Consider the following 18,685-nt stretch of genomic DNA (forward strand, 5'->3'; position numbering starts at 1 on the left):
GTATGAATAGTCACGTAGGATTAGAGATGATTAGATGGGAGACTTGACCGCTTGAATATCTTAGATAGGAGATGGTTGTGGGTGACCTGTCATGGTCAAGGGTATTCTTAATACTTAGTTCAATATGCATAACGAAAAGAAGAATTCTCTCGATCGCTAAGACCTGCCCATTTCACTCCATCTGCTATATACATGACAGATCCGTATTTCTGATCTCGACGACGATTCTCCCACCGGTAGTAACAGAATAAGACAGCTGATAAAACTGCACTAGCAAGCTGTGTTGCTAGAACGGCTATTTTGGCTGGTCGATACGCTGGTGCATCATGTGTTTGGAAAGTCTGAGGCCCGATGATATTGCCCACGGAGAAGGACCCGGCAACGAGAGCGCTGGCAAATGCACGCTTCGTGTGACCAGCACAGTTAGCCATTGTCCATTGATAGAGAATGGGAAGAGTGGCGACAATGGAGTTAACCAGATACACTCCAATCAGCACACCAGCGGTGTTGGATTTGGGTAAGAAGGACATTAGTCCTCCGCCGATGATTCCTGGAATTGTGCAAAGGATGAGCCAGGCCCAACGTTGTGAAAACTTGCGGATACCGAATCCCACAAGCAGAGTAAAAAAGATGCTGACGATGCCAGATGGTGTGTTCAAAAGGGCGGAGATCGGGCCTGAGAATCCGAATCCTGAGATTAGTGTGGCTGAATAAGTGGTTATCACGCCACTCGATATAGAGATCTAACACGATCAATCAGTTGTCGGTTTTCAATGGTTCAAGGCATTGAACGGATATAAGACATACTAGAATAGTTGTAATGGTAAGTAGCCAGAGTTGAATGTCAAATAGAGCCTCCCAGATCTGTTTGATCTTCAGAGATGAGCTCCAAATGCCTGTCTGGTTTTCACTGACGTGCTGCAAGAGAGCGATCTTCTCATCATCAGACAGCCAAGATGCTTTCATCGGTGTATCTGGGATAAAGAAGAATGCCAACGTTCCCACAAATGCTGTGATGAGACCCAGAACAAGGAACATAATCCGCCATCCATCCAAGGCCGCATGGCCAACGTGTTGAAAAGCGAACGAGATGATTCCTCCAAGGATCTGTGCAATGCCCAAGCCCATATACCAAATCGTGAACCGAGGAGCTTGCTCGCTTCGAGTATAGTATTGACTGCTTATGAGCATTAAAGATGGGCCGACTGTTGCTTCAAATATACCGAGAAACACACGGGCTGTCAGGAGGGTGTGATAGTTTGTGGCGCCAGCTGAAGCAGCGGCAGCAGTTCCCCAGAGGAAAACATTAACCCCAAGCCATCTGGCAGGTGGTACCTTCTGTAGAAAGTATACTATTGAAGAGTTGGCGTTGAGTTAGTACAAGGCAAGGGGTAAAAAAAGAGGCCAAGGACTTACCGTTGGGGACCTCTGCTATCAGATAGGCTATGAAAAACCAGGTAGCAATGTTGGAAAAGTCATTTCCCACAAGATTGAGATCCTTTTTCAATCCCATAACAGCGGCATACTGTGTTCAACCTTGATCAATCCCATGTCGATCTGGCTGGGGAATTCAACTCACGTTGAGCATCACTTTGTCAAGAAACTGCAAAACATAAATGCAGAACATACAAGGCAGCAACTGCCGATCAATTTTGCGCCGAATACCTGCCAGATTCAAATCTGAAATCTCATGTTCATGGCCGTCGAGGTACATCGCAGCATCATCGCGGCGCCTACCCAGCGTACTAGACATGGAAATTGACTGCGTTTCATCCATTCTGGATATTTTTACCCGCTCAGATGCTTTTGAAAAATAGGGATAGAAGAGAATAAAAAAGGAAGGACTTAGTTACACGAGGGCGAGTGTAAAGAGACGAGTCGCAATAAAAAGCAATAAAAAGGGGATACAAGGGTGGCACAAAGCAATATTCTACTATATCCAGGTGTAAGTGCATGCAGTTTGAAAATGTAGATCAATCATTATGAGCCTTGGAAGCAATTTAAACAGTTTGTTTTGATCTTGCTACATCCGGATATGTAGGAGTACGAGACACATGTGAGTTAGGACTTGCCCCTTGATCCTTCGGACTTTTATGAACATCTTACCTTAAGTGGCTTTAGATTATAGGCACTGGGAGTGTCTATTATATCTTGGTAGAGATTTGTCATTTCTATAGTCCGATTATCGTGCATATTAATCCCAGTCTAGTGGATGATAATTTCTAAATGCAAGGGAGAAACAGTAACGAAAAATGTAAAAGAACCTATCAGCACCGAGACGATGAAATTTCTAATTTCAATGAAACTTGGGATTTCTTTTTCCAAACATATTGACAAATACTGATCAGAATTTATAAAAACTATTGTACCACGTGGAATTAGTAGAGTCTTGACTTCTCCGTTCGTTCTGCTTCTGATGCTCCTCAACTCCAAGAATTGTCCACCGCGATGGCATGGGTCTATAATGCTACGCCTGCAATAGAAGAGCTGTCCCAGTATCGGCTCATCCTCGCAGTGTGTCTTAGCTTGACAATTTTAATGGTATCGGTCGTTTGTTTACGGCTAATTGTACGTGTTCGTGCCAGTCGATTGGGCGCGGCCGACTATGTGATGGTTGTGGGTATGGTAGGTACATATGAAAAATAAGTTGGGTTTTCTTGGCTAACGATTATCTAGATTTTTAGTATATTCTACAGTGGCTTATGTATTGCTCGTCAGTGATGATTCCCCTCACTTCGTTGAGCAACTTTGAGCTTACTGTCACACAGAAAGTAGATATGGACTTGGGCTACCACTCAAAATGCGACCAAAGGCTAATTTGGAGACATATACAAAAGTAGGTGGATAGAATTATCGTTGTGAAAGATAAAAACTGAAAAATCGACAGCTGAACTATGCCGGTCGTCCCTTTTATCAGCTTGGGATCGCTGGGTTTAAAGCTTCCCTTTGTCTTAGCTATCTTCGTCTGCTATCTGGCACTTCCAAATCATTCTACCGGATTATAACATGGGCTGTGATTGTATTTTCCACCTTAGGGCATACCATGGGAGCTTTGGTTCTGATCCTGGACTGTCAGCCGGTACGGAATACTGTCAGATCAATCTCTTTTTAATTTTGCTAACCGCAAAACAGGTGGAAAAGGCATGGAATACCTTAATCCCAGGTAGATGTCTTCCAGTTGCAGCATCATTCTACGGACTCGCCATTTTCACAATTGTGTTTGATGTGATCATTATTCTTTTACCGATCCCACTTCTTCTGCAACTGAATATTAAACCTGCTCAGAAAGCCGGTGTTGTGTGTCTGTTCCTCCTTGGCCTCTTCACTACCGTATGTTCGATTCTACGTCTGAGTCAGATCTGGAGAGTGGCATTTGGTGATGGAAACTCAACTATGCTGGTTCTATGGGGTACAATTGAATTTAATATTGGGGTATGTAATGCAGAGCTAGACTGTATAACCCACTACTGACCGGATCTAGAATATTACAACTTGTGTGCCATACTTAGCACCCCTATTCAAAGGCTATGTGCGTGATTTCCGATCCACCAGTCGCAAATACGACAGTCGCGGGAGAAGCTACGGTATCGAAAATTGGTCTAGGGAGAATAAGTCTCATTCACAATCTCATGCATCAGGACCGTCACATCTTAGACGCACACCTAGTGAGGAGCTAATACTTTCTAGTCGGACTTGTGGGGGGATTGAGATGACAGTGGAGTATAGCATCTTACTAGAGCATGAATACTCGAAGATTTAATTTCAGATTGCATGAATTTTGTGGTTTTATTCCGATCCCTGTTTTACCCCCCCCCCCCCCCCCTCGTGCTTTCTGCACCATGTAAGGATATTTAGAAATGAGCTGCATAATCTTCCGGATGTCGTCTATTGGAACGGAAGAAAGATATTTCTGACTGAGGTACCTTGTATGTAAGTATCTGCCAATGTAGGTGATAATCAGCGCAGCCCAATTTCTCATAAGCACCTGGTACATTCACCACTGTGGCCCTGGAGTGCTCCTACTCTGGCTAGGCCCCCGGTGTACTTTATGTACTTTGCGAAGTGGATGAAAGAATAAAACACTTCAACTTGGAAAGGTCGAAAGAAAAATCAAGGCCAGATCCACTTATTAAATTGCAGATTGTTTCGTCATTGATCAGGAAAGCAGCGTTGAGGTTATGACAGCTCACGTAATCAATCAGTCATTCCCCATGGGGTAAGTACTGTAGTTTTTATGAGTGATACCTGAAATCCATCAAATGCAATTATCACAGCCACTTTAGTGCTCGTTAGAAGAGAAATTACAGAACTCAGCATGGATAAATCAAGGGAATACTTACTGTCTTTCAGTATCTCTCATGTACATGGGTAATCGAAAAGCGTTGAGGTTGGACGAGGGTGGGATTTGAATCAGCCTCCTCAGATGCAAATCCTACCTAGACAATAATTTGAACGTGGCGGTGAATATTCAAACTATTTTCAGCCTCCTTCATACCTGGATGATCTGGCTTAAAATTAGTGCGTCGGATTTTTTTAGCTACTGTACTGATCGAGATCGTCTTGTTCTGTCTAAAATAATTTGCTTTAAATACCCGCCACATTATGGTAGTAAGCTCTGTTGAACGGGCTTAAGAAAATGTTCATTTGATAGGGAGATATAGGAATCAGAAAATGATCATTCGAACATTACTGAATTTTTATAGCTGTCATAGTGAAAAATAGTTAAAGACACAGATTAATGGATCCTCGAAGGTTAAGCTTCATATACTGTGGAATAGTTTCAATGTAGAGTGGCGATGAGTCATGATGTCTTCTAGTCACTAAATCAAAACTTCTGCCTAACTTCGATCTTTAGTCGCTGATTGATAACCGATTGATAGCCGATTGATATGATCTCTCGGGCTTGGCACCACATTAGGTAACTCCGAGAAGGAGAATTATTTAAATCCGCCACACCACTTTCTGCTGACTTAATACCTATTCCCTTTCATTCTTCATCGAAAGCTATTGACTTTCAGCTCACTGGACCGTGCTGGTTTTAAGTGGCGACGTCCCTAGGTTGACTAGATTGACGAAATGGCAGACATTGAACAGCAAGAGATAGATCCATCAAAAGTGGTTCAGCGCCGACGAAGGCCTCCCCTTTCTTGCACAGAATGTCGAAAAAGAAAAGTAAAATGCGATCGCTCATTTCCATGTGCACAATGTGTTCGCTCCAAAACTGCCGATATGTGTGTTTTTGTTGGCTTGCCTGATGCATCCGAATCCACAAAGATGTCTCCACCACCTTCACGATCGCGATTACACGCCTCCAACAAGTCAGAGTCAAGTGGAATCTTTGTCTTTGACTCCAAGTTGGGCCCTAGAAACAAATATAATCGTGTTTCAAAAAGTAATCCTTCAGATGAACTACATGAGCTGCAAAATCGCTTGCGGGCTCTAGAAAAAACACTTCAAAAATCAAATTCATCATTTACGCCTGACAATTCTGTCTACGAAGGGTCATCTGAGATCACATCTAGTACAGAGGCCGTGGGGGTCGATGATCGAGTGCGCCATTTGCCGGATGTCAGTTTTCGAGGAAAGAAGGGGAAAACTCATTATTTTGGTCGAAGCCATTATACCACAACTGTTTCGTTTGTATGTATTTCCCCTACCATTAACCCGGGTATTTTCTAACTCAACACAGTTCCAAGATATTGGATCCTTTCTCCGTCGTGTTGGACGTGAGAAATACAAGGACAAAGATATTCTAGATATAAAAAGTTTCAAACGAGAAAATCAAATTCGGGAGAGCAGGGAGCACCAGGTCGCATTTCAAGAACATGCTTTCAAACTTCATGAGTTAGTTCCACCCCGAAAAGTGGCCGATCAACTACTCCAGCTCTATCTGGATAGCTTCGAGACTACTTATAGAATCTTGCATATTCCAACTTTTTTGAAAGAGTACAACGACTACTGGGCAAATAACCAGCAACCCGATTCAGCGTTTGAAGCTCAATTACTTGCAGTTATGGCGGCAGGAAGTTGCTTCTACATACCCGTCCCCGAAGATGAGGAGCGAGAGACATACAGAAAGCCGGCGATGAGATGGATCATGGCGGTCCAGGTAGAGCTTTCTTGTACGTTTGTGACTCCTCGGATCGATTTCAAAATGCTGCAAACATATTGTCTGCTTCTAGTGGCGAGACTAGCAACGGGTAACGACATCGATGTGGCTTGGGCTTCATCGGGCTCACTCATTCGGATCGCCATGGGTATGGGCTTACACCGAGACCCAAAACGATTCCGCAAGAAAGCTACGCCGTTCTGGTTTGAAATGCGCCGTCGACTTTGGGCGACTATCGTGGAACTTGATCTTAATATTTCGCTTGATCGGGGTTTTCTGCCATATACCGACCTGAATGAATGCGATTGTGATGCTCCATCCAACTGGGATGATTCTGAATTGTTCGAACATCTAGAAGGCAACCCAGATCCAGTTAGTACGGCGACTTATACATCAAATTTCTACCAAAATCTCCTCACAAGGACGTTAGCGTTACGGCATCACATTGCGAAAAGGATAAACTCTTTGAAATTTAACCTATCCTATGATGAAGCTTTACAAATCAGCGAGGAACTACTTCAACATATTCAGCATGCGAAGTCTTTGTTCGACGATAATGAATTTGGATTCAATAACGCCCATATGGCAAAGGACCTCTTCGCCCAATCTTTCTATTTACACATCATGCGCAAAACGCTACTTGCGCTTCATCGACCATTCTCACTTAGCGTTGTACGACTGCCAAAGTGCTCCTATTCACGAAAAATATGCTTGGAAACATCTCTCGAGATGCTTTCTCAGATGGAGCTTCCTTCTCCCTCGGATCAAATTTTGTGTCCATACATTACCCAACTTGGCAACGGAATGTTCCGAGACGAGGCTTTCCACGCTGCCATGACAGTCTGTGTGGAGTTGTCATTACAGGCTCATGAAATGGGAAACTCCACAGATTTTTCACTGGAGGGAATCAATTCCAGTGTTTTGGTGAGTATGGTTCAGTCGCAACAGGCTGTCATGCTACAGGCAGTTGAGCGTATCCTGGATGATTTTGGACGACGAATTGATTCAGGTGGTTCTGGATGCAAGCCATACTTCTTCCTAAGCATTATCCTCAGCTCAGTCCAATCACGTATTAAGGGGGAGGATCCACTGGCTAAGGTTGAAGCTGCGTCTAGAAGGGCGGTCATGATTTGCCGTGGAATAGTGTCTGGGCTTTCATATTATGATGCTGTAAAATATGCAGACCGTGGGCCTGTACAAGTGTGTTTCCATGGACCCCTCTATCATCAACATGCTAACATTCGAAAGGTTCCTAATATTACGCAGCTTACACCCATTTCAGGGGAACCCGTGTCGAGTGAATTTGATACTAGCTATATGCTGTCGACAGATTTTGACTTGGTAAGCAAACTCTCATCCATATTTAATTATGTGCTAACGGCAATAGACCCTCGATTTTGAAGGCTGGTTCGATAGTCTAAATACGAGCGGAACGGAGACTTGGGACAATGATTTCTTCAACAATATGCCGATTCAATAAGAATACCCCTTAGAAGAAGAAATTGTGGGAACTGGAGCTCGATGTTTTACCAATCAGCTTGATATGAAACTCTTTACTTCGAATTGAAATTCAAAAACTAAAGCAAATTTCTTTCACAAGTGTTCTAAGGTAAAGAAAGAAGGAAATTATATCGGCTCCAAGTCACAATGGTTCCAGTTATCACTACTCCGTCTTCTGTACAAGCAAAAACAAAATAAAAAGGAAACTAGCTAGTCCGAGCTATGGTACCTAAGCCTCAATGACAAGAGCCTGCTCCTCGACATGTGGTTTCTTGGCAAGCATCATGTGACTTTGAATGAGGCTGTTCCAGTGAGTTAGCATTATTCCAAGAGGGTGATTTGGGAAGACTCACGCTTGATAGCGTTCGAAATGATGAATCTCCTGATCAGCCAAAACCTCAAGAGCAGACTGTATATCTCGAACGAGACTATCGCAGCGACTTTTACCAAATTCCATTCTGACCACAACACGCATCATGCTCATCGTCTCACAGTCTGCAGCCATGGTGTAAGCAGGAACGATCCAGCCACGCTCACGAAGCTTGTGAGAAAGTGCAAATTCATCGAATAGAAGGCGCTGAGAGGAGCTGAGTCGAAACGCAACGACTGGAAGGCCATTTCCGTGCCCATCACTCATGATAATGAATCCCATTTCTAGAAGTCGGTCTGTAAGGTAGTCGGATACACGGGTGAGGTTTGTCATGATGGCTTCGTATCCACGTCTCCCCAGACGGATCATCTGGTAGTACTGGGCTATGATGTGGGATGCTGGCTTGGAGAAGTTCATGGTGAAGTTGAGTTGGTCGGCGCCGAGGTAGTTGATGTTGAAAACGAGTTCCTTAGGAAGGTAATGGATGGATTTCCACAGAGCCCATCCAATTCCTGGGTATACCTGGAAGAAGTTAGTGATGCTCTAAGGGGATGACTTTGTTCACTTCACTTACCAGACCATATTTGTGACCGGAGACGTTGATGGACACGACGTTCGAAAGGGCAAAGTCCCATACTAAGTCTGGATTCACAAAGGGGGCAACAAATCCACCACTGGCAGCATCGACGTGAATCGGAGTATCCAGACCACGCTCAACAAGGAGCTCATTAATGGTCTTGACATCCTCATACTGACCAGTGTACGTGGTTCCCAGGATCGCAGCGATGCCGATGGTTCTCTCATCAACTAGATCGACAGCCTGTGCTGGGTCTATAACATATCTTGTCTCGATACAGGGAACGAGCTTCTCTTCAATCTCGAAGTACCTCATAGCCTTCTCCCAGCAGACTTGAACCGCAGTACTCATGATGATGTTGGGATTCGATTTATCCTTCCCTTGCTCTTCCCGCTTATTTTGCCAGCGCCTCTTCATGGCGAGAGTTGCCAACATGATCGCTTCTGATGACCCGATACAAGCTGTACCAACTGCAGTTGAAGATCCATTGACTTCTGGAGCGTGGAAGAGGTCTGCAAGGATGTTGACACAACGTTGTTCGATTTCGACAGACTTGGGGTACTCTTCGTGATCGATGATGTTCTTGTTGGCGGATTCGGCGATGAGTTTCTGGGCCTCATCCTCCTACGAGGGATTAGAATCTGGAAAAGGAGTAAAATGTAGCTAGGAAAATACTGACCATGTATGTTGTTACAAAACTCGCCAAACTAGAAGCAATTTGGTTAATATCAGAAAAGCCACAGTCTCTGGCTAACTTACTTGAGCATAGGAATACCATCGAGAACTAGATCATCCTTGATCATTCTGTAGGCAGTATCCTTAGGCATTTCTCCCTCTGGAAGCTTTGCCGATGGCATAAGCTCAGAGGCAAATTTAGAGCCATACACATTGGAGCAGTTCTTATTGATGGACCAAGAGAACCTCTTGGAGAATGGCGATAATGGTGATATAGATGCCATTTTCACATATACAGACAGAGCTGTCAAAATTCTAGTAGATAAGTGAAATATAAAAGATATTGATGGTATCAGAAAAAACCACTTCAACCGCGATGCTTTTATAGGATACATATAGTCGAAAATCCACGCAGACTAGCCCGGGAAGTGAAACAGCATGAGGGATTTAGTATTAGGAGCAGGAGACACAGGGGATTAGAACCAGGAGACCAGAAATTACTCTAAGCTTCCTAAACTTTCTTGGAAAACAAGGCTTCTTCCGTCTTTGCTCCGTGCCCAGTGCCCTCTGAGGCTACGTCTATTTTCGTCTATTTTCGTATTTTTTAGCCGTTTTTCTAATCTTTGTTATAGTAATTTGTACTTCCAGATAGTTATCCCTTTGCGTTATATCAAACACTATCCATGTCTCCTTTAGCAGACTGTAGATCATGTACTGTTGACAACATTCTAGAAAACATTGCACTGCCACAGCCTTAGAACTCTTGTGGCGTGACTAAAGCGTCACGCAATCTCGAACATTCCAATTACAAGTCCTCCAGCAATTCCTACTAGAGCTAGTGCACACTCTGATACGCTGTTCTTGCTTTTTCCATATTCAACTGATTATAGGTGGAAATCGGCATTGTCGATCTATGCATACGTGGGCGTTCAATCTTGTCCCGATAGGTCGGTCCGTCCCGGTTTGTCGCGCAAGGTATTCCGACGACCACCCGATCCCATTCTATAAATATTTATTAATAATGAAAGGAGGTTAGAACTATGAGTTCAGACTGTCAAGTACACGAGCTGAATTTGATTTCAAGCTGCCTAGAATTCTACTGATTCCGTGATGTCCGATTGGGTGGGAATGTTGAATTATGCCTCACTCTTCATTCCCAGCTATGCAGCCCATAAGGCGACCGTTATACTGCTCAGCTAGCATTTAAATTAACAAGGTATGAGTCTGTTTGAACTATTCAACTCATACATACTTCGTACATAATATACGTGAAAGGCTGAGAGTGGACTGGCTAATGCGATATGATACATCGAACTATGAAGAAAGGGATACGCCCCTGTAGACCTACCTTCCAAGGTTCATGAGTGCCTAATGAAGGGCGCATTCCTCTAGATCTGACGTCTGTAATCTTGTGATAGTATTCCTCTCATTTAATTGCGCCTAACCCGCCAGACTGAACCCGGGCGAAGCTCTTGTCGCCCGATCTCTATCTGCCCCTGAACCGTTTCGCCACGCGCCTCATCCTACCCTAGCAGTTCAACTAATCCCAGCTACCCCTGGAATGGTTCGTTAGTTTCGGCTCTGCTCCGTCTACTCGGGATGCTTCATCCGATTCTGGATATCAGTAATTTCAACGTTGTTCTTACATTTTCGGGTAACTATAAACTGGATCACTATATACTTTATCTACTCTAACCTTAAAATAGGGATATTTCTGCTCTTTTTTGGATTCATATCTCTCAAGATAAAACAAAGATGGTATCTGGGTGAAGCATGTGAGTTTCTTTCCTGCCATCACTTGATTCTAGGCTGATTTCTTAGTGCCGTCCTTTGTGGTCGGAGCCATCCTGGGTCCGTATAGTGCGAATTTGATCAATATCAATCGGTGGGCTGATAATGACACGGGGGAGATTGCTTATGTATGACTAGGCCTGCTGATAGTAGTACTGCCCCTGCTAACTGTACATAGGCCTTGACACGCTTGATGATTGGTATTCAGATGGTCAAAGTTGGATACGAACTACCCAAGCAGTACATACGGCAGCGACTAGCTGACTTAACCATCTGCTTATTACCGTTGATGACATTGCAGTGGCTAGCAACATCCGTGTGTATTTTGTTGACGATTCCTCATTTGTCATTTGTGAGTCGCCTTATTGTCCTTATAAGAATGCGTTTTCGCTAATTTATAGCAGCTTACAGCTCTCATCATTGGTTCTTGTGTCATCTGTATTGATCCAGTCTTATCACAAGCCATCGCCAAAGGTCCCTTTGCCGATAAGTATGTCCGACGACATCTACGAGAGTTCATCTCGGCAGAAGCAGGTGGGAATGACGGATTTGGATTTCCCTTCCTTCTCCTGTCGATTTCTCTGTTAAGATACGACGATGCACCTAAGAAACGTGATTGGATCGGAGAGACCGATACTGGAAGATTTGGAGGAAATGTTGGGCGCGCTTTGGCTCACTGGGCTGTTGAGGGCGTTCTTTACATGATTATCATGGGTGCTGGGTATGGATTACTTGTTGGATTTGTCAGTCGAAAGACATTGAACGTAGCTTCGAAGAGGTGAGTCTGGCTTTTTATTCAGATACCTAGGTATCTATATATAAATATATATGCAGAAGGGACAATTCTAATATTTACTTTAGACGCTGGATCGACAAGGAGAGTTTCTCCTACTTCCCAGTCGCCATTGGAGTAAGTGATGTTCTGCTTTATCCATGTCCATACTTACATCTTTACTATACAGCTATTTGTGGTCGGAACGTGTGGCCTTTTTGGCTCCGACGAAACGTTGGCCTGCTTTATCGCCGGATGCTCATTTAATTGGGATGGAGCATACCACCGCGAATCCGAAAGCCGACATGATTCCTTCAATTCATCCATCGAGACGATACTCAATTTCGCAACATTTATCTTCATCGGTGCCGTGATGCCATGGCCTGAGCTTCACCTACCTGATATTACAGGAATTACTCTTTCACGCCTCATTGCACTGGGAATTATGCTACTAATCTTCCGACGAATTCCTGCAATCCTGCTCGGGTATCGATTTATGCCCAATGTTTGTAATGGCTGGAAAGAGGCTTTGTTCATGGGGTATTTTGGGCCGATCGGTATGTTTGACTCGTCTTAATCCTTGTCACTTTAATAACTCTGGCTTTAGGAGTCGGCGCTATTTCATACGTGGAATATGCCCGTCGTCTTCTTCCTGATGGAAACAGTGATGCCGAGATCAATCATTTGACTGCAGCCATGATACCCGGTGAGTTGTTTAAAATAAATTCTGACGCTCTACTAATATTGACCGGTAACAGTTGTGTATTTTCTGGTATTTTTCTCCATCGTCGTACATGGACTTTCTATACCAGCATTGAACCTCATCTATCGATGGCTTCGAGTTCCTGTCGTTCGAGATCATCCAACAGAACTTCTCCTTCTTACACAGAATGAACCAGTTCCTAATAACAGCCTCGTGGATGGCAATTCAGTTTTGGTCAATAATCGGTTCTCTTGTCACGGTGAAATTGAGGGGGATACTAGTATATTACTACGGGCGGCTTCTCTACCTAAAAACCCCAGCTCGTCCCGGCAACTGGAAGTAGTTTGATTCTAGCTTATGTTTCAGAATTCAACTAAATGAGGATTGATCTACGGATCGAATACGACAAAATATACGCAGCTTTGTGATGGTATATCTTATTCTGATTGGTCTTTAATCCCTGTCTTTCCAGATCGGTGAATTATCGTCGATCGACTGCATCTAGCAACTACCATGGATTCCATGCTCCAAACACGCTAAAAGCTACTAGAACAACACTAAATGTCACATATAGAGTAAAGATCATCATGATATCATCCAGCAATCAAACATGCCCGCACGAGACTAAACTACAAGACATAAAACCCGAAAGCCGATGAGAAGAACATAGTCTTCCTGAACCTTGAAATAGTTGTCAAAATACCATCCTTTCAGGTTAAACTTTCTATCATTTTGTTTCCATGCCGTATAGGTAATCTCGATTGTCTTCATCCTCGACTGGACTAACTAGAATTGCAGTTTTCTCACCTCTTTTCTTGGTTTGCGAGCTCATCCAGGAGTCCACGTCCCAAATAATGTCGCAACATATATCCTGGCCAACTGGGTGCTAGCGTACTGTTACATGAGTCCACGAGGGACCAAGATATGGCTTGGAATTGACAATAACGTTGCTCCTCGAGAAGATCTGGCAACAATCGGCGAGGCAGCAGTAAAGGCCGGCAAGATTAGTAGACGGACGCTCAACAAGGTCAAGCGTGAAGAAGCAGCAAACGCAAATGCGATCGAGGGATATCCATTCTTTGCGGCAGCAAGTAAGTTTTGAGCTTTGGAATTTGAACTTAGCTGACCAGGTACAGTGCTGACTGCAACATTTGCTGGTGTTCCCAATGAATATATCAACAGGATCGGTGTGTGGTATACATTATCACGAATTGCCTTTAGTCTGTTCTACTCAAATACTGAAACGATAAGGTTCAGTTACCTCCGGTCTGCAGCCTGGTGGTCTGGAAATATAAGCTGTATGACTGGTTTGGTGATGGCGGCGAGGAGACTGAAATGATTTTTACAAACTAAGGTCATAAATAGTTGGTATATATCCATATTTTCGATATCGGTGCTAGAAGCCCTGGAGATTGCTCAAGTGGGAATTCTGTGTGCCTTGATTGGTGGAGAAATTCTCCATTTCTTTAAATCCACGATGCATCTGGGTAGATGGAAACGGAATCCAAAGACCCTTGTTCATGTTCGGCATTTGATCCCCCGCATCTCCACATTTCAATACAATCTAACTCGATTTGGCCATTCCAATGTAGTGAGAGAATTCGACAGGTGGAGAAATACCGTTCCATTCAATGTTCAATATTCCTGCCGATCTATCAATATCGCTCGTAGTCATCGATGAAGCAAGGGGGCTATATATTGACTATATATGAATAGAACTTCAATGGTTAATAGCAATAGCTTCGTTCGTGAACCAAACAATCATGCAAGTCCTTATATTGTTGCTCATAAACGCTGCAATTGGCCTTGCCAACCTCCTCTCTGGTGCCCAGATAATTCCTGCACACGACAAATCAGCCTTACAGCATATTGGTGCCCACGGACAGAAATATCCAAACCGTCGCACCGTAACCATTCGTCCATCCCGAGATGACACTGACGATATCTCCTCTGACTTCCTCTGGGGCGTGCACCAAGCTAATCATGGTGGACGTCTGCTACTGGAAAAGGGCAAGCTTTATGTAATAGGAAAGATATTAGATCTCACCTTTCTGGATGATATTGAAGTGCAACTGGATGGTGAAATCAAGGTAGCCCTTCAAGACTAATTGAAGGCTGAACTGAGCTGACCTTTCTAGTTCACTGATAACATTACCTACTGGCAGGCCAACAACTTCTACTACTCATTCCAAAAGTCTATTACTTTTTGGGTGTGGGGTGGCCAGGATATAAAGATTTTCGGAAAAGGCACAATGAACGGAAATGGCCAGGAGTGGTATAACTCATTTGCTGGAGAAGAAATTCTGGTAAGATGTATCTTATTCTGGCGAATGCTTGCAGAGCTGACGAAAAAAGGATCCTGACAACACATTCTATCGTCCTATTCTATTCCTCACCGACAACGCCACTAGACTAAGCGTGGAAGGAATCACGCAATTGAACTCACCCTGCTGGACCAATTTCTTCATAAGGACTAATGATGTATCATTTGACAATGTCTACATTCATGCATACTCGACAAATGCTTCGGTATTGTTACCCTTTCTCATCTCATTTTCCTATCTCACATCAGCCATAGGCCCGTCCAGCAAACACGGATGGTTTCGATTCTCTGAATGTAAATGGACTCCGTGTGACCAACACTAGAGTGGATATTGGAGACGACTGCTTCTCGCCGAAACCCAATACTTCCAACATATTCGTGCAAAATCTCTGGTGTAACAATACCCATGGGGTGAGTATGGGCAGTATTGGACAGTACTCTGGCGAGTTTGATATTATCGAGAACGCATATATTGAGAACGTGACCCTGCTCAATGGCCAAGTAAGTTTGTTATTTACCTTTTAATTGAATAGCCAGAAAATACTGACACTTTTCAGGTTGGTGCCCGACTCAAGGCATGGGCTGGTGAGGATGTGGGCTACGGCCGTATCAACAACATCACGTATCGAAACATCCATATTGAGAACACAGATAAACCGATAGTTCTTGATCAGTGTTACTTCGACGTGAATGAGACTGAGTGTGCCAAATACCCGTCCCAGGTCAATGTCACCAATATTATTTTCGATAATATCTACGGCACTTCCTCAGGGGACTGGGGTAAGGTCGTGGTGGGCCTGACTTGTTCACCCAGTGCGGTTTGTTCGAATATTCTCCTGGAAAGAATAAACTTGACTAGTCCTAGTGGGTACTCTGAGATCACCTGTGATAATATTCAGGGGAGTATTGGAGTGAACTGTACCTCTAGTTAGCGTCGAGACGTATCGGCATACAGTCATATTTGAAATATTCCAATCTCTTGTCACTAAATATGCTCAGCCTATACTCCCAAGGTTATAATATAAATTATTTTATTGAACTTACCCTAAAATGGTCCGTAAATAGGAACATTGGAAGTGCAGAACTATTTTAATAGTTCTCTTATTACCCCAATCGACTTTAACCTCAGTGGGATTTGTAGCAAGACCTGGTCAAGTCTCCCCGCAATCCATGTCTCCTGACTTTGTTCCCAGTTCCTTTGCTTTTCGAGAATAATCAACACTGACGCAAATACTGATACTGAAAAAGGTCTGATAGATCTCGATGGGAGTTACTGAGATTAGTAGCTGACACCTTTACTAACGATTCTAGCATCCTCGATTCCAATTTGGTTCGTCCATAATTCAGGCATTTCTTGATGATGAGGCTACTTTCGGCCAGCCCATCCTATCGGTGGTGAGTGCTTTAGACGCTACCTGTAAAAGGATCATCACGTGGAATAGTGTTCAGGTTATTATTCCAGCGATAAATACTTTTCTAAAAATGATTCATGCCACGCAGGTCTAGATGCAGGAGGGCACTTCATCGTTTGTATCTCGACAGATGTTGGCTGCGCAGAATAGGTAGCAGAAGACGGAGGGGGCTATGTTGGGCGTGTTATTGACTGTGGGGATTCTACAGAGATCGAGGCTTCACTAGCAGATATCATTATGTAATGGGTTGAAATTAGCCACTCAAAGAGTATTCATTAAGAAACTAGACATGAAAGGATATGCCACATGCCACATACGAGATATGATTGGAAGTCACGATCTGATGAAGATTCTTCATCCCACCACCTGCTCCTTAGTCTCCACCTGAGCATCAGAAGACTCAACCTTAGCCTCCTCATCGCTCTTCTTGTGTCCGGCATAGTGGCTGTGAGGGAGCATATTCAGGTGATCCTCCTCACGATCCAACTTGTAATTGCACCACCAAAAGCCTACACCACCAGCAAACGCAAGAATAGCCGTGATGCAGTAATTCCAGACCAAAAGTGGATCGTCAGAGAGGCTGACGAGTGCCTGTCCAAGTGCCGCTGAAATAGCATTCATAAAGAGAGAAACTGCCTGGACAAGGGATCGCATGTTGTGTGGTGCCTTGGTGAATGCATATTCCAGGGATGTGACCGACGCGAAGATCTCCGAGATACCTCCGAGCACGTAGATCAAGGTTTGGACCCAGACCGATATATCAGTGTACTTTCCTTCTTTCTCCAGACACTCATTGGCTTGATTTCCGCAGGGACCCATGGCGTAGATGTAGTACTGGAGAACTGCGGCAGTGACCATCGAGATTCCAGCCACAAAGAAGCCGGCAGTGATGCGCTTTAGAGGGGTGAAGTGGAACCCCATACGACTCAACCCCGGGTAAATGAAACGATCCATGATAGGGATGAAGATGATCAGCGCGAAGGGATTAAGATTGTTGATAATGTCGTTAGGGACTCCGCCCAGACGCATAGTAGCGGCTTGAGAAGTGAGATTGTTCGTCATCTGGTTGTAAGACAGCCCTACAATATAATAAGCAATGAATTCCGGGGATGATACTCACGTATGGCGACTTACAGAAGAGAGGATACCACAGAAATACCTTGCAGGCTTTGAACCCGCGTGCAATCTCGTCCACCCACGCATCATCGAAGTCCATCCAGCTTGGCTTTTGCGCACCCAGTCGACTAGGCTTGACAGAGTTCCAAAAGTCAGACTCGGGGGACTGTGAGTTTCGCTTAATACTGCTACTGGTCAGTGAATATTCAAACTGAGACTTCCATTCCACTCACAGTCGCATGGGATTCAGAGACCAACGGCCTGTCATGGCCAACTTCCACAGACGGAATGTTTGCGAGTAAACAGAGCCGTTAGGAGGGACGCGGTAGTAACGTTTGCGGCACAGGGACAGGACTGCCGGGCAGGTACAGAACATCAAAGTGGGAAGCATAAACGAGAGCCAAAAACCGACATATCGCTCTGCGTACACCATACTAATCTGACCGATCAAGGATCCAATGTTGATCATCAGGTAGAAGTAGATGTAGATGCGAGCAATTGTGGCAGCAGGATCAACAATAACGCGCTCTCCACTGGGCAGGACTCGGATGTAAGCGATATCATCGCGATACTGTTCGGCGATCAGGGGTGAAATATTGGATCTGAAATATATTTAGTGATTGTATGGAGAACGGGAGGATAGCTACCTACTTGAAGCCACCAGTGCCAACTCCCATGATGACCAGACCAATAGTGAAGCAGGCGATAGAATGGCCGCTAGCAATGACCCTGGGAATTGCAGAGATGACCAAGATAGTGTGTCCGACGAGGGCCACTGCGATGGCTCCCATGATGGTTTGAAATCGACCCAGGTACTGATCAGCAATGTAGGCACCGCCCAAAGGCATAATGTACGACCAGAATTGGTTGACTATTGCTTCATTAGTACTGCGTCAAGAAACCTTTCCACTTCTTTGTAGCACTCACACAAAGTCAGGCCCGTTGATGCTCGCTGACCCATACCCAGTGCACCAGGTACACCATTCGAAGATGATCCACTGACGAGTGCACCGGTGATCGAGCCTTTGGGAAGGGGTCGCTGGATAAAGTTCACAACTAAATTACTGTCAACGGTATTCACCCTATAATAATTAATGTTTACTAACAGACGGAAGCAGTTCCATAGTAGCTGAAGCGCTCGCAGAGCTCGACAAATGCAATAGTGTAGACGACGAAGGGCAGCTTTCCAGTTATGCGTCGAAGAGATCGCAGCTCCTCTTCGTTGGGATACTCGCGTTGAAGAATTTCATGGTCAGGGGGATTGATCTCGGTGATCTGGACATTGGATTGAGTCATCTCGATAGTGTTGGAGGATTCCATGACGGAAGAAGTATTAA

General features: G+C 44.3%; 8 protein-coding genes across 8 annotated transcripts; 5 read left to right on the forward strand and 3 right to left on the reverse strand.

Annotated features, from left to right (window-relative positions):
* Positions 1-119: 119 nt before the first annotated feature.
* Positions 120-1,777, reverse strand: N7495_001887 (putative MFS transporter; the record flags this gene model as incomplete). Its single annotated transcript, XM_057204557.1, has 4 exons — positions 120-743; positions 808-1,352; positions 1,417-1,525; positions 1,580-1,777. The coding sequence occupies 4 exons, from the start codon at positions 1,775-1,777 to the stop codon at positions 120-122; spliced, it is 1,476 nt and encodes a 491-aa protein (XP_057068630.1).
* A 671-nt stretch (positions 1,778-2,448) lies between these two features.
* Positions 2,449-3,760, forward strand: N7495_001888 (uncharacterized protein; the record flags this gene model as incomplete). The annotated part of the gene is made up of 6 exons (XM_057204558.1): positions 2,449-2,625; positions 2,677-2,713; positions 2,769-2,836; positions 2,888-3,079; positions 3,133-3,432; positions 3,482-3,760. 6 exons carry the CDS (start codon positions 2,449-2,451, stop codon positions 3,758-3,760), a joined length of 1,053 nt encoding a protein of 350 aa, XP_057068631.1.
* A 1,316-nt stretch (positions 3,761-5,076) lies between these two features.
* N7495_001889 (uncharacterized protein) lies at positions 5,077-7,589 on the forward strand (the record flags this gene model as incomplete). Its single annotated transcript, XM_057204559.1, has 3 exons — positions 5,077-5,640; positions 5,690-7,450; positions 7,497-7,589. 3 exons carry the CDS (start codon positions 5,077-5,079, stop codon positions 7,587-7,589), a joined length of 2,418 nt encoding a protein of 805 aa, XP_057068632.1.
* A 249-nt stretch (positions 7,590-7,838) lies between these two features.
* N7495_001890 (uncharacterized protein) lies at positions 7,839-9,515 on the reverse strand (the record flags this gene model as incomplete). Its single annotated transcript, XM_057204560.1, has 5 exons — positions 7,839-7,911; positions 7,963-8,501; positions 8,554-9,180; positions 9,236-9,263; positions 9,316-9,515. The coding sequence occupies 5 exons, from the start codon at positions 9,513-9,515 to the stop codon at positions 7,839-7,841; spliced, it is 1,467 nt and encodes a 488-aa protein (XP_057068633.1).
* A 1,700-nt stretch (positions 9,516-11,215) lies between these two features.
* On the forward strand, positions 11,216-12,845 carry N7495_001891 (putative plasma membrane antiporter; the record flags this gene model as incomplete). The annotated part of the gene is made up of 6 exons (XM_057204561.1): positions 11,216-11,342; positions 11,434-11,800; positions 11,884-11,932; positions 11,985-12,351; positions 12,402-12,500; positions 12,607-12,845. 6 exons carry the CDS (start codon positions 11,216-11,218, stop codon positions 12,843-12,845), a joined length of 1,248 nt encoding a protein of 415 aa, XP_057068634.1.
* A 553-nt stretch (positions 12,846-13,398) lies between these two features.
* Positions 13,399-13,599, forward strand: N7495_001892 (uncharacterized protein; the record flags this gene model as incomplete). Its single annotated transcript, XM_057204562.1, has 1 exon — positions 13,399-13,599. The coding sequence occupies one exon, from the start codon at positions 13,399-13,401 to the stop codon at positions 13,597-13,599; it is 201 nt and encodes a 66-aa protein (XP_057068635.1).
* Positions 13,600-14,260: 661 nt separating this feature from the next.
* pgxB (uncharacterized protein) lies at positions 14,261-15,752 on the forward strand (the record flags this gene model as incomplete). The annotated part of the gene is made up of 5 exons (XM_057204563.1): positions 14,261-14,587; positions 14,636-14,803; positions 14,853-15,026; positions 15,076-15,321; positions 15,378-15,752. The coding sequence occupies 5 exons, from the start codon at positions 14,261-14,263 to the stop codon at positions 15,750-15,752; spliced, it is 1,290 nt and encodes a 429-aa protein (XP_057068636.1).
* Positions 15,753-16,586: 834 nt separating this feature from the next.
* On the reverse strand, positions 16,587-18,668 carry N7495_001894 (uncharacterized protein; the record flags this gene model as incomplete). The annotated part of the gene is made up of 6 exons (XM_057204564.1): positions 16,587-17,311; positions 17,367-17,533; positions 17,582-17,950; positions 18,000-18,219; positions 18,276-18,404; positions 18,455-18,668. The coding sequence occupies 6 exons, from the start codon at positions 18,666-18,668 to the stop codon at positions 16,587-16,589; spliced, it is 1,824 nt and encodes a 607-aa protein (XP_057068637.1).
* Between the last annotated feature and the right edge of the window lie 17 nt (positions 18,669-18,685).

The sequence above is a fragment of the Penicillium taxi genome, assembly GCF_028828555.1.
Source record: "Penicillium taxi strain IBT 34144 chromosome Unknown utg000001l_segment0_segment0, whole genome shotgun sequence".
NCBI classification, from domain to species: domain Eukaryota; kingdom Fungi; phylum Ascomycota; class Eurotiomycetes; order Eurotiales; family Aspergillaceae; genus Penicillium; species Penicillium taxi.